Source organism: Jaculus jaculus, chromosome 15 (genome assembly GCF_020740685.1).
Source record: "Jaculus jaculus isolate mJacJac1 chromosome 15, mJacJac1.mat.Y.cur, whole genome shotgun sequence".
NCBI classification, from domain to species: Eukaryota; Metazoa; Chordata; class Mammalia; order Rodentia; family Dipodidae; genus Jaculus; species Jaculus jaculus.
Window position 1 is genome coordinate 50303487 of NC_059116.1, and position 12569 is coordinate 50316055.

General features: G+C 41.2%; 1 protein-coding gene across 3 annotated transcripts in view; it reads right to left on the bottom strand.

The window, feature by feature from the left end:
• Mapre2 (microtubule associated protein RP/EB family member 2) overlaps nucleotides 1–12569 on the bottom strand; it is a 164358-nt gene that overhangs the window by 55086 nt on the left and 96703 nt on the right. For 2 of the 3 annotated variants that reach the window (XM_045134989.1, XM_004666772.2), the window contains one exon: nucleotides 10645–10772. The exons of the other annotated variant lie outside the window; for it this stretch is intronic. In XM_045134989.1, the coding sequence (XP_044990924.1) occupies nucleotides 10645–10765 (121 nt within the window). In that variant the 5' untranslated portion in view covers nucleotides 10766–10772. The remainder of the gene's footprint in view (nucleotides 1–10644; nucleotides 10773–12569) is intronic. 3 annotated transcript variants of the gene reach the window in all.

Sequence of the window (12569 nt, forward strand, 5' to 3'; positions counted from 1 at the left end):
TTGGTTCTAGCCATGCTTCATCTGTGTTGGTTTTACATATTTCTAGGTCCTCAGATCCTGCCCCCACCAACCTGACACATTGTAAGAGCGCAGTAATTATTTACTGATGGGGCTGGGGAGATATCTCATTGAGTACCATGCTTGCCTTGCAATCATGAGGACCCAAATTTGACTCCCAGAACATGTATAAAGCCAGTTGTGGTGATATGTGTAACCCAAGCTCTGGGGAGGAGGAGATGGGTAGATCTCTGAGGCTTGATGGCCAGCTAGTCTAGTCTAATTGGTCAGCTTCAGACCAGTGAGAGACCCTTTCTCAAAAAAGGCGAGGGGTAGTACTGAAGGAATGACACTAAGGTTGTCTGTCCTATGGCCTCTACACATGGGCACACACATATACACATACCTGCACATACACGTGCATACACATATACTAGCTGACTGTAAGAATAAATAAGTGTATGCCTAACCTCAAAATAATACCTAAACTTCCTCAGAATTACCATCTTCCCCTTCTCAGCCTGAATCCTACCTCACTGCAGTAATATTTAAGTTCAACTCCATCAGCCATCTAGCAAATCTTCTGGGATCTTCGGCTGAAGACCCAAACAAGCTAAGAAAAAAAGCTTTTGTGAGTGGAAGTAATTCATTTCTTTGAATATTTCAGTGCTTATTACTAGAAGAAGCATTCCTGTCCATATTTTTCTGCCTCAAATCCCAATATAAATTCAGACCTATTGTAGAAGCATTTAATCTACCTGAACACTGCACCTTCTCTCTGTCTCAGTTAAACTTTTTTCTAGCAAAAATGTTCCTTTGTTCACCTTTTACACTTGAATAGATGCACCTCATTCTTCAAGCCCAACTGTGGACTGACTTGCAATCTCATTTGCCATCTCTTCTGGTTACAGATGGATAGGTCTTTAAGACCAGTGCTATTGTTTGGATGTTAAACATGCCTCAGAAGGCCATGTAGTAAAGGCACAGTCCCAGGAGGGGTGCTATGGGGATGTACTAGACTCACCTTTGGAAGGTGAGTCTTTGTGGGAGGACCTTAGGTTTCTGGAAAATACATCAAGGGGATTGTGGGACCCTGATCCGTTGCCTTATTCATTTCCCACCATACTTGAATGGTTATGTTTTACCTCACCCCCTGTGGTAGTTTGAATAGATGGCCCCCAATATATTTAGTGTTTTGTTAGTTTGTAATCTGGATCTGTAGCCACCTGGCTGGAGGAGGTGTCACTGGGTAGATCCTAAGGTGTGGTGGTGGGTTTGAAATTTCAATCTAAAGATATAAAGGGCTGGAGAGATAGCTTAGTGGTTTAGCACTTGCCTGTGAGGCCTAACAACCCCAGTTCGAGGCTTGATGCTCCAGGACCCATGTTAGCCAGATGCACAAGGGGGTGTATGCGTCTGGAGTTCGTTTGCACTGGCTGGAAGCCCTGGCATGCCCATTCTCTCCCTCCCTCCCTCCCTCCCTCCCTCTCTTTCTCTGCCTCTTTGTCTGTCACTCTCAAATAAAATTTTTTTTTTTAAAAAAGTTTACAAAAAAGATATACAAAGTGCTTGAGTTCCACCTGGAGTTCCTGCAGTATGCTGTGTGGCTTTGGGCTTCTCTCCCTAGGCTTGGCCCTGGGAAAGCAGGCTAGCTTCTTCTGCCATTATGGAACTTCCCCTGGATCTGTAAGCTTCAATGAGTCCCTTCCTCCTCTGTACATGGCCTGGAAGCTCATCTCAGCGAACCTGAAGCTGTCTGCTAAACCCCTTCTTATGGTATGCAGCCTCATCACAGGCCCAGAGAAATGGGGCCAATTAATTACAGGCTGGGACCACCTAAGAGTGAAGTAAAATAAGCCTTTCCTTTTTGATAAGTTTCTTATCTCAGGTACTTTGTTATAATGATAGGACACTGACTGACACAACTGGAAATGGCATCTCATTCACCACTCTACTGTGCTACCAGTATCTGCCACCATAATTGTTGGAATCTTTGTAATCCCTCGATGGGAAAGTAGATCCTACAGCCTGGCTGGAACAACAAAACAGATCTGGGAATAAAACAACAGAAACAGAAGTGCAATCGGCAACTTTGGATATAAAAACTAAGAAAACACCAACTTCTCACACTCAAGAAGTGCTGGAGAAGTACTGAGGAAGCTTGCACAGCTATTGAATACAAGCATCCTAAACTGAATTAAGTACACAGAAAACAATGATCCCTTAATGAGTAAATTCTTTGGTCGGTGCATATTTGTGAAGGGTCTCAGCTTGCAAAAACATTATTTTACAATATATCCCATTTCCTCACAGGCATAAAAAGGAGGAAAGGAGGGTGTAAAATCCTGTTAGGAACAAGCAAGCTCCAAAAAGCCTGAGAAGGGCATGGGAAGGACTACATTTTTGGAATACGGTGGTTATTGTGCACAGGCGTGCATGTGTGACTCTCCAAGGACTACGGTTCTGACTTTTTCTGAGGGAGCTAAAAGGTCTACTGAGGTGGACAGGGGGTAGGGTATGTGAAATCACAGAGGCACTTCATCTTACTTGGAGATAAAGATGAGAACAAAAGCAGGAGCCAGGAAAACAGGCCAAGGGAGAGGAAGGTGAAGAGGAGGAATCCAGCAGGATTGAGGAAGGAGAGGAGAGAGAGAAGGAAGGGGGAAGGAAGAAGAGAGGAGGAGGAGGAATCCAGCTGGACTGCAGCAAAGGACCCCGTGTTGCTATTAGTGTGTCTATTTATTAGGACAGACAGTTCCTTTTTCCTTATTATTTTTTAAATTTCATTTTTTTGCATATGAATATGCAGTATAGTATTGTGTGTCCCTGGGGATGCACGGGTCTTGTGTTCACAAATTATGTCTCTTGTCTTGGATCGGCATTGGAAGAATGAGGATATGGACCCTCTTCTTAGGGCGGAGGTACTTAATGGACTTCTGATCAATGGATTTGGAATAATGAGACACACACCCATGTAGGCACACACACAGTAAACCATTTACTACAGGCACAGGGTCTTTCATACTGTGGACACAAGGTCCATTGCAATGCCTGGCCTCTCTGTGCACTTACCCTTATATGTAAAGTAGGAATAAAAATACTTATTGTTCCTTACAAGTTGGTTATAAGAAGTAAACAACATAACATGTACACATAACATACTGAAAGTGGGAGACAGAGAAAGAGAGAGAAACTGATGTCTTTTGACATCATTATGTCCCTATGGTATGAAAATAACATTATGTGGTCTTATTAAAATAATCAGGGCTATAAAAATGAATGGGCTTGAATTAAACTATTTCAGATGATATATGAAAATACATTTTACAGTTGAAAGATATAAGAAATTGCAAAGAACAAAATATGGTCCCTGGTTCCTACCAGCAAAGAAAGGGTATGAACATATTTCTAATATATTCATTTATCTGCTGAAAAGTACTTGACGGCTTTTCTAGTTCTTTTTTTTTTTTCTTTCTGTTTTAATTTGCATTTCCTTAATGGTTCAGGATGTTGAACATTTTCTTTTTTTTTTTTAATTTAATTTATTAGTTTTCTTTTCAGCAAATACGGGCAGTTTGGTACCACTGTTTAGGCTCATCCATGATCTACCTCCTCCCATTGGACCCTCCTTTTTGATGTAAATGGGTCATGTATTGTGGAGTTAGCCCACAGTTATTGACACAAATGTCTCTGCATATCATGACCCAACATGTGACTCTGACATTCTTTCCGCCCCCTCTTCTGCAAAATTTCCCTGAGCCATGTTGGGTTCATTTTTGGTCTGCTTCAGTGCTGAGGTGTTGGGGGCCTCTGAGGCTCTGGCTCTCTGATTTGATAGGAGTTGATTTTTCTCTGTGTTGGTCTCCTTCCCCTTTGTGCTGGTATCTGGTTCATCAGGAAAACATCACCCTTGCTTGTTTTGCCAATTGTCCTTAGTTTCTGTTGGGCCCTTTTTGAGGTATGTTGGGGCAGCTCTCTCCTTAGGATCTGCATCTATCTGAAAAAGAGAAGCAGATTCTCCAACGGAGAGTAAGTTAGCACCCGGAAAATTGAGATAACACTTACTTTTTTGATAAAGAGTTTGATAGGTGTAGGCCCTCTTGTAGCCCATGATTGATGGTAGCTTGATAATGGAGAGTGGGCTTATGTTTGGGTATGGTTCTGACTTGTTTCCCAGCTCCAGCTATGGGTCTCGTGGCTTTTCTAGTTCTTAACTCTTTCCACAGACAAACATGTTCAAGTCACCATAAATTCATTTATAAGAGGAAGTGACTACTCCCCTCCCCACCAATTTACTCATCTTGTAACAGTCTTTAGAGGTTTTAAATTGAAAGAGTTAAGAAAAGAGAAAGCAAAAATAGAAACACAAATTCAAAATAATGTTTTATAAGAAATATATCCACCACATAAAGTAACTGACATCTTGAGAAAAACCAAAATAACTTGCAACATGTTAGAACATACTTTCTTCTTGTTAAGATACTGAGTTTTATAGACCCTGGTCAATGATTTCAAAATAAGCATGTCATCATGTGCATTAAAGGGAAGTATTTTAAGCTGAGTATGGCAGCTTATGCCTGTAATCCTAGCACTTGGGAAGGGAGAGAGGAACATTGAGTGGTTGAGGCCTTCCTGGACTACACAGTGAGTTCTGGGCCAGCCTAGATGACAGAATGAGACTCTGTCTCAAAAGAAAAAAAAAAAATAGGAAAGACAAAGCAAAGCAAAACAAAACTAAATCTTTTAGGCTATGTGTAGAAGTAAACTCATTTACTCCTAATATCAGCACTAGAAAGGCTGAGGTAGCACTGAGTTGAGGTTATCCTATATTACATAGGGAGACCCTATCTTACAACAAACTAAAAACAAACGCAAATTAAGTAAGCATATTATAGAACAAACAAAAAGCAGAAAAGAGAGGTCTCTAAAGGTTTCATAATCAAAATTATGATATACTGACATGTCTTAAAATCTAGCAAACATTTAGCTTCTTACGCCATTTAAAAACCTTCTGGGGCTCTGCAGTCAGAGTTCTAGGCCCTATTGTAAATGCAGTTTGTACTGGAGCTTCCATTAATACTCTTATCACAGTGCCCTCATTACCAGAACCCACACTTTTGCTGATGCATCCCATAGTACCATAACTCCTTTTTACTAGGCTCACGTATCAGTCACATATCTGTTTTCATTTGGCTCTTTGTTTTTAATTTCCCTTCATTTATGGGGTTTATCACTACCCTGGAGGGATTCCAATAAACACTGATAAAGAACATAGGTGACACATAGGCAGGAAGGCAAGAAGGGGAATGAAGGAGATGGTGGCAGTTAGGAGAATCAACTGAAACAAACTGTGCTTTGCAAATGCTTATAACGATATCTAGAACTGTACACTAATTAAACAAAATTAAAACAAATAAGCGGGGGGGGAGAGAAGAGGGACATAAGTGTAAGTCTGATCTCAAATACTTACACAGTCATGTAACACCTATCTACTAAGAGAGTCTAGAGATTGGCTTTCTGGAATTATATCTGTTGCATTCCTCCCCAAGAAGATAGTCATTCACTGGTTTCCTGAGATAGCTCACATACATACATAATTGCTTCAAACAGTAGAGCTAAACCAATTTTCACATACTCCTGTGATGAGATCATCAGGAAAAGCCTTGCATTTAGAGAGGACAACAATGCTTCCTGTATCCAAGGGCTGAACATAATTCAGCCCATGCCTTAGTTCCTGGATGGAGGATCCCAGGCCTCAAAGCAAAGGGCTGGAGGCTGCCAGCAGAAAGATCTCCATACTACCCATGTTCTTTACATACTGGTCACCCCATCTGGCTCCTGAAGGACAGCATTTCTGAGCTATTTCCTGAACTGTGGCCATTCTGAACTTCCCTTTGCTTCCTCCCTTGTGTACAGTTTGGTCTCCAGTCTTTTGTAAGAAAGAGTATCCTGCTCTACAGAGCTCTTTTGCAGTTTCATGTATAGTAACCACACCATATTTACCTGCGAATCCCAGGGCCTCACCCAAAAAGGCTCAAAATGTACCTGTTAAACAAAGCTGCACTGATGATCAGAGCTGCCCAGCAACCAGACTGGGGAAGATATGGCTGACTGCTGTGAAGAGATGGCATGTTCATGGGTGCAAAACTATTCACAGGGATTGGTAAATGAAGGTGGATCTTACATTCCACCTCACTGGGAGTTGGCATTTTAAAAGGTGGTTAAGCAAACAATGCAAAAACTATAAACACAAAACTACTACCCCCCTCAAGCCCCACTGATTTATGTTTATCTTCAGTAGCAAAGTATCAAGATAAGGGATATACAAAATTAGAAAGGGGGAAAAACTCTCCTATCTTCTATATTTTTCTCAAAAATAAGGTCTGTTCTGCCAGTGTGTTAGTGGAGATCTGACTGTGTTACTCACTGTGGTACTATCACCTTCAGCCTAGACTCCCACCCTACCCCTGCCCCCCCACAATCTATTTCGCTTCTTATTCTTTTCTCCTCCACTTAGTATGCTGAGACCAAATAATTAGCTGGAGTCAAATAGAATTAGGAGAAAAAACAGTCAACTCAAAAGTCCTCTATGAAATACCTCTAAGCACAAATTGGAGTACCATGATCTCTCTGACAGTAGTGACATAATCTGAGATGGCTCATCTTCTTCCAGAAACTCTCTGATTTGTTAATGCTGCTAAATAAACTCTTGGGCTTGCAGACACTGACAGAATATCCTTACTTGGTTTCAACATGAGAGAGCCAATAAGCTCAGTCCTACTAAATTTAGCCCCTGAGCTGATTTCATCACTAACCTATCTTCCTGACACAGGTCCCAGCAGACAGGGGACACCATGCTAGGGCTGGGATCAACCTATTTACCAGGCACAGATCTGTAGCCAAAAATGGTCACAAAGAATGTGCTCCTGGGCTCAGGAATGGTGGGTGGCAGTATCAGAGCAAAACCCAGAGACCTGCCCCTCCAGTCCTAGGCATGTCAGATGGACACAGCTACATGAACTGCAGAGTTTTATAAGTCCTATTCCCTTCCACAGATCATCACATGGATCCAGATTTGTAAGCACAACTAAAATTTCATTAGCCAAATTCAGAAGCTTTTCCTGGAAGAAGAAAACTTGAGAAACAATCCAACACAAAACTTGAATAGACATGGAGAAGCACCAAATGAAACACAGTGGAATTTTGGTCATTCTTCTACATTTTATTTTGTCAAGAAAAATCATTAACAATGGTTTCATGCACATTTTATTAAAATATTAAAATGTTCGGGAAGATAACTGAGTTGTTGCCAGTACTGGCACCATGGCAGTATTGGAAGAGTACCCTCCCAACATGCATAATGTATGCATTTGCTGTAAGCTAGTTTTTTTCTTGCTCTGTGAGGGAGTAGGAAGGAGAGAGGGAAGATGAGCTGACTTAAGACAGGGACACTAAACAAGCACACTTTGTGGCTTCTAGTCAGCAGTCAGTCTAGGAGAATCCAGACTCAGGGATAGGAAGCTTGGTGTAGTAGGGCATGGGTGAGGGGCAAGGAAAAGGTATACTTTATCCTGCTTTTGTCAAATTCTCCTTCCTATTTCATATCTCTCTTTCATATAGTCTACCTCTTTTCTATCATCTTCAATAAAGCATCTCATCACTGAAGCTGTTTTGAGGGATTTTTAGCACGAAACTGCCCATCACCCTCTTCATTACCTCATAGGAGATCTAGCAAACTGATCTGAGCTAGCATTCAAGCAAAAGTACAACATGCCATCCCAACCCACGAGAGCCCTAGAAATTTTATAGAGCCACTGGATGCGTACAGAAAGTACTTCTAAACAAACCAATGTGATAGTACACATACTTCAAACCCTATTCTACAACAGTAAATCCACATGATTCTATTTCACACAGATTCAGGTGAATGGCATATCATTAATACAGGCAGTATTTGATTGATATGGACATTCATTGAGAGTCATCCTCCATTTATACTTATATATGTATACACATATATATTTCATTTTTATTTGAAACTTAAAGCTTGCTTTCCATAAGAAATGAATGTAATCAAAATATGCAAATAAGTGCATGACTTAGATTTAATGTTCAAAGAAAATATTCATAAAGTTATATTCTTGGAATAAAATAACAAGAGATAAAAGTGAGTCATTTTTACTATTTTGCAACTTCATATAAGGTATTCCCAAGTGTTCTATTTTCTCAATGTAGGTATGTTTTGGGTACTGAGAACTAGATCCAGGGTTTGGCACATACCAGACAAATGCTTCACCACTGTTTCATCCATAGCCCACTATCTTTTCCCTAAATTTGCTTTGAAAACTATGGAAGGAAAGGGATGCATGACAAAGAAAGCTGAGTCTGGAGCCTACGTAAGCCATAGCTGGGCAGTGCTTCAGCTCTGCATGACCTGAAGAAAAGCTGGTGTTAGTTTTACATTGACCTTGAGGAAGATTGCTTAGCTGGAAATAAAATGGAAGGGAGGATAATGCAAAAAGGGAGTTTAAATATGTGAAGTTAATTTGTGAATGTTTTCCAGAGCATACTACTAAAATAAAATATCACATAATAAGCTCAAGGGGATTACAGTAAATTACCCTCAAAAAATACTGCTCAAGAAATCCGATTATATGTATGATGAGGATAAATTACTTAGGTTAACAGTATTTGGACTTGTTTTGATCCTAATAGTACTGTGTTAGCTGCCTTCAAGGTCTTCTAGAACAGGGAGGGGTATAAATAAAGAAATTCATAAATAAATAAATAGCTTCTTCCTGCTAAATGCCAACTGAAGATAAAACTGAATTATGAATAAGGACATTAAAACAGACATGTTTTGGGTAAATTTAACTTACTTTTAATGGCTTGAAGTGTCTTAAAACCATATCAAAGGGCTAAGGAGGTAAAGCAGTGGGAGCTCCTGTCATATAGGCCTGAGGACCTGAGCTACATCCCCAGAACTAACATTAAAAAGATAGACATGGTGGCATACACCTCCCAGTGCTGGCAAGGTAGACACAGAAAGATCCCTAGGGCCAGTCGAGCCTGATTAGTGAGCTCCAGGCCAAAGAGACTCTAGCTTAAGAACATCAAAAAAGGTTGACACTGTTCTAAAGAATGACACCCAAGGTTGTACTCTGATCTCTCCATACATGTGTACATATGCGCATGTACACCTGTGTATATACCTGAACACACACACACACACACACACACACACACATACACATTCACACTTGGGTATGAATGAATAGGCATACCAGAGCCTCCTGTTTCTGAAAATGAACTCCAGATGCATGTACTTTGTGCATCTGGCTTAACCTGGATACTGGGAAATTGAAGTTGGGCCATCAGACATTGCTAGTAAGTACCTTTAACTGCTGAGCCATCTCCCCAGCTACCTTTCTATTATGAAATCAGCCCATAAGTTTTCTGGTATGAAACATGGTTGATTGTAGAAAGGAACCTTTATTCTGATGAATCATATTCATATTCAAGCCATAGGCAGAAAAGAACTCTCTTACTTATTAGTTTATAAGAACATGCTTGGCTCCCAAAGGAAGACTATCTATTTCTTTGGTCAGTGCTCAAAGGTAGGAGTGAGTTACTTCATATATGCTTCACTTTATTACTTAAATGAAATCTTTTTATTTTTCAAACAAGTTTAACTCCTTATGTGCTTCCTACAGGCAATCTCTAAATTAGGTATAGTGCTACTGACAGTATTTGACCAAAAATAAAATACAAACCTCATCTGAGGAACTCCAGTAGCCCAGGGGAGCAGTAGCTAGGCATTATAATACAGGGTGTCAAGTGTTATTCTGAAGGGGTAGGGAAGATTCTGGGAATACCATGGGCCTGGGGAAATTCTTTTCCAAAGCAGGTAGTGGATGTTAACAGGATTTACCACAAACATAAAGAAGGGGAAATGAAGCATGAAGAAAACCATGGGATAGTAAATGGAAGGTGTCTTTAGGGAAGCTGAAGCTCAGGGGAGATGTGGAGGAAGGAAGTGAGCAGAAGCAGCTGGAAGACAAAGGATCTATCAGCCACATGGAGACTGGAGTTGATCCTGTGGGAGCAACAACTTGGAGCCTTGAAGATTCAAGATCCATTCTGGGTGCTTTTGTTTGTTTGTAGTGTGGGGATTGAACCTAGGTCTTATGCACAGCAGGCAAGTGATCTACCAATGAGCTACATCCACAGCTCTTTTTATTGTGAAACAGGGTCTCGTTAATTTGCACAGTCAGGCTTTGGACTCACTCTGTTGCTGGGGACAGGCTTTGCACTAGGGATCCACCTGCTTCAGCCTCCCGAATAGCTAGGATTAGAGGCCCGCACCAGCAGGCCCAGATCCAGTGTGTTTTAGTAGTAAGTGTGGTGGCTCTAGGCTGAAGGGAGGACTAGAAGCCAGTCTTACAGAGGCTAGCAGGAGGCAGCTCCTAAATCTATGAGGATGGCTGTACACTCTTAGATGCTTTAGTTATACTTGAATTCCCCCTTTCAATTATATAATCATTACTTACAGTCATACACAAAATGCATCATGTTTGGTTCATAACATCATATGACACATGACAGTAAACAACATTTTAGGTAAATACTAAAAAGATGGTCTCTTACCTGAACAAAGCTGTTCCACTTTTGTGTAGTTTAAAGATACTATGTCATTAACCCAGGCAATGATGTCATGTCTGCTCATAGTCTCTTGGGTTATTGAGGTAGAATACACATTGACTGCCATTCCCCAACTAGAAAAAAAAAAGAGAGAGAGAGAGAGAGAGAGAGAGAGAGAGAGAGAGAGAAGTTTATCCACACAGAAAAATTAACTCAGAAACATGACAAACACCTAATCAAAGAGTGAATCACTGATAGTGCTCTGGAGCAAAACTTCTCCCATCTGATTCCACATGGGGTTGTGCACTTGTACAGGTAGCAAGAAATGTGGCAACAGTAAAAGGATTCTGAATACTCAACTACCAACAAGTAGTTATGAGTCAGATGGCACATGCTGTGTCGCATGTATGCACTGCAGCCTTGGTTCTGAACACAACACACTCACTCATACTGAGCACAATGTCACGCCACACAGTGACAACCAATGCTGCTTCAGTATTGTATGCTATGAGTTGTTTTTACTGTAGACAGTGTTCTGCTCTTACAGGAACATAATGGTTTCATTAAAAAAAGTCTTTTCATATTTTCCTGCCACCATCCTCAGCATGTAAGTTATCAGGTTAGTACATCTCTTTTTTCTCTTTTTCTGTGCCACATCCCTCTGTTCACACCAGTCCGTTTCTACACAATGCAACCCTGCACAAAGTCTCAGGAAACAGGCATAACAGCAAGCCTCTCACACAAACTGCTTCTAGCCCAGTCCAAGCAAAGCTCCTTCTCACCCCCATAAACCAAACCTCACAGTCCATAGTTCTTACTGCATTCTGGTCTTTCAACCCTGACCAGAATAGTCCATCAAGCTGAACTTACAGCACTACAAGGTGTCTCTTAGGCCAAGGTTTCAAATCCTTCCACATTCCTCTTGAAAATCAGCTTCAAAAGGCCAAAGCCACACAGTCAGGTGTCTAGCAGCAAATGACCCCATTCTCGGTACCAACTTTACTGTTGTATTCAGGTTCACATTGCTGGCAGAAAGCACCTGACCAACAGCAGCTTGTGGGGGCAGAAAGGTTTATTCTGGTTTACAGATTTGAGGGGAGGCTTCATGATAGCAGGGGAGAACGATGGCATGAGCCAAGGGTGAACATCCCCTCCTGGCCAACAGCAGATGGACAGCATCAGGAGAATACCAAACACTGGCAAGGGGAAACTGGCTATAATAAGCCTGCTCTCAACAATACACTGCCTTCAGGAGGCATTAATCCTCAAATCTCTATCAGCTGAGAATCTAGCACTCAGAATAGTTTATGGGGGACACCTGAATCAAACCACCATGGGGCAAAGAGGCCAACAATAGTCTGGCAACCAGAGGTTTAAGGTAATAGGAAGTAAGCACCCTGACAGGATGTACATACCAGTGCAAGAGTGGCACAGCCTTGGTGGGTAACCAATAGCTTTCTGATTGGCTAAGAGATCCTCTCAGTGTAAAGGAACCCATATCTGGAATTGGGAACCAGATCAAAATCCTATGGAGACAAAGATTATGCTCTCCCAGTGTCAAGCTTTCACCTATCTTTGGCTAAAAGAGGGGTTACATACATCAAATTCTCCCTAAATTAATCATGCTTACCCATTTAAACTATGCTGACTACACTCTCTGTTGGAGAATCTATTTTTCCTTTTCAGATGGTAGTGAGACATGAGGAAATAAACTACCCCTCACACTTCAGCTAAGCCACAGCTGAAACCATAGAGGAATTGGGGAGGCAAGCAAGAATGCTGCTTCCATGCTGATAATCAGCACCAGGGTGTAGGAGACAGACTCTGAGGATACTCAGCACCTACCAAAGCAGAGATCCAGAGGCTCCTAAGAGCTCATCATTGAGGTAGACTTAAAACTCACTTATCATGGCTCAGGGAATTTTGTGGAA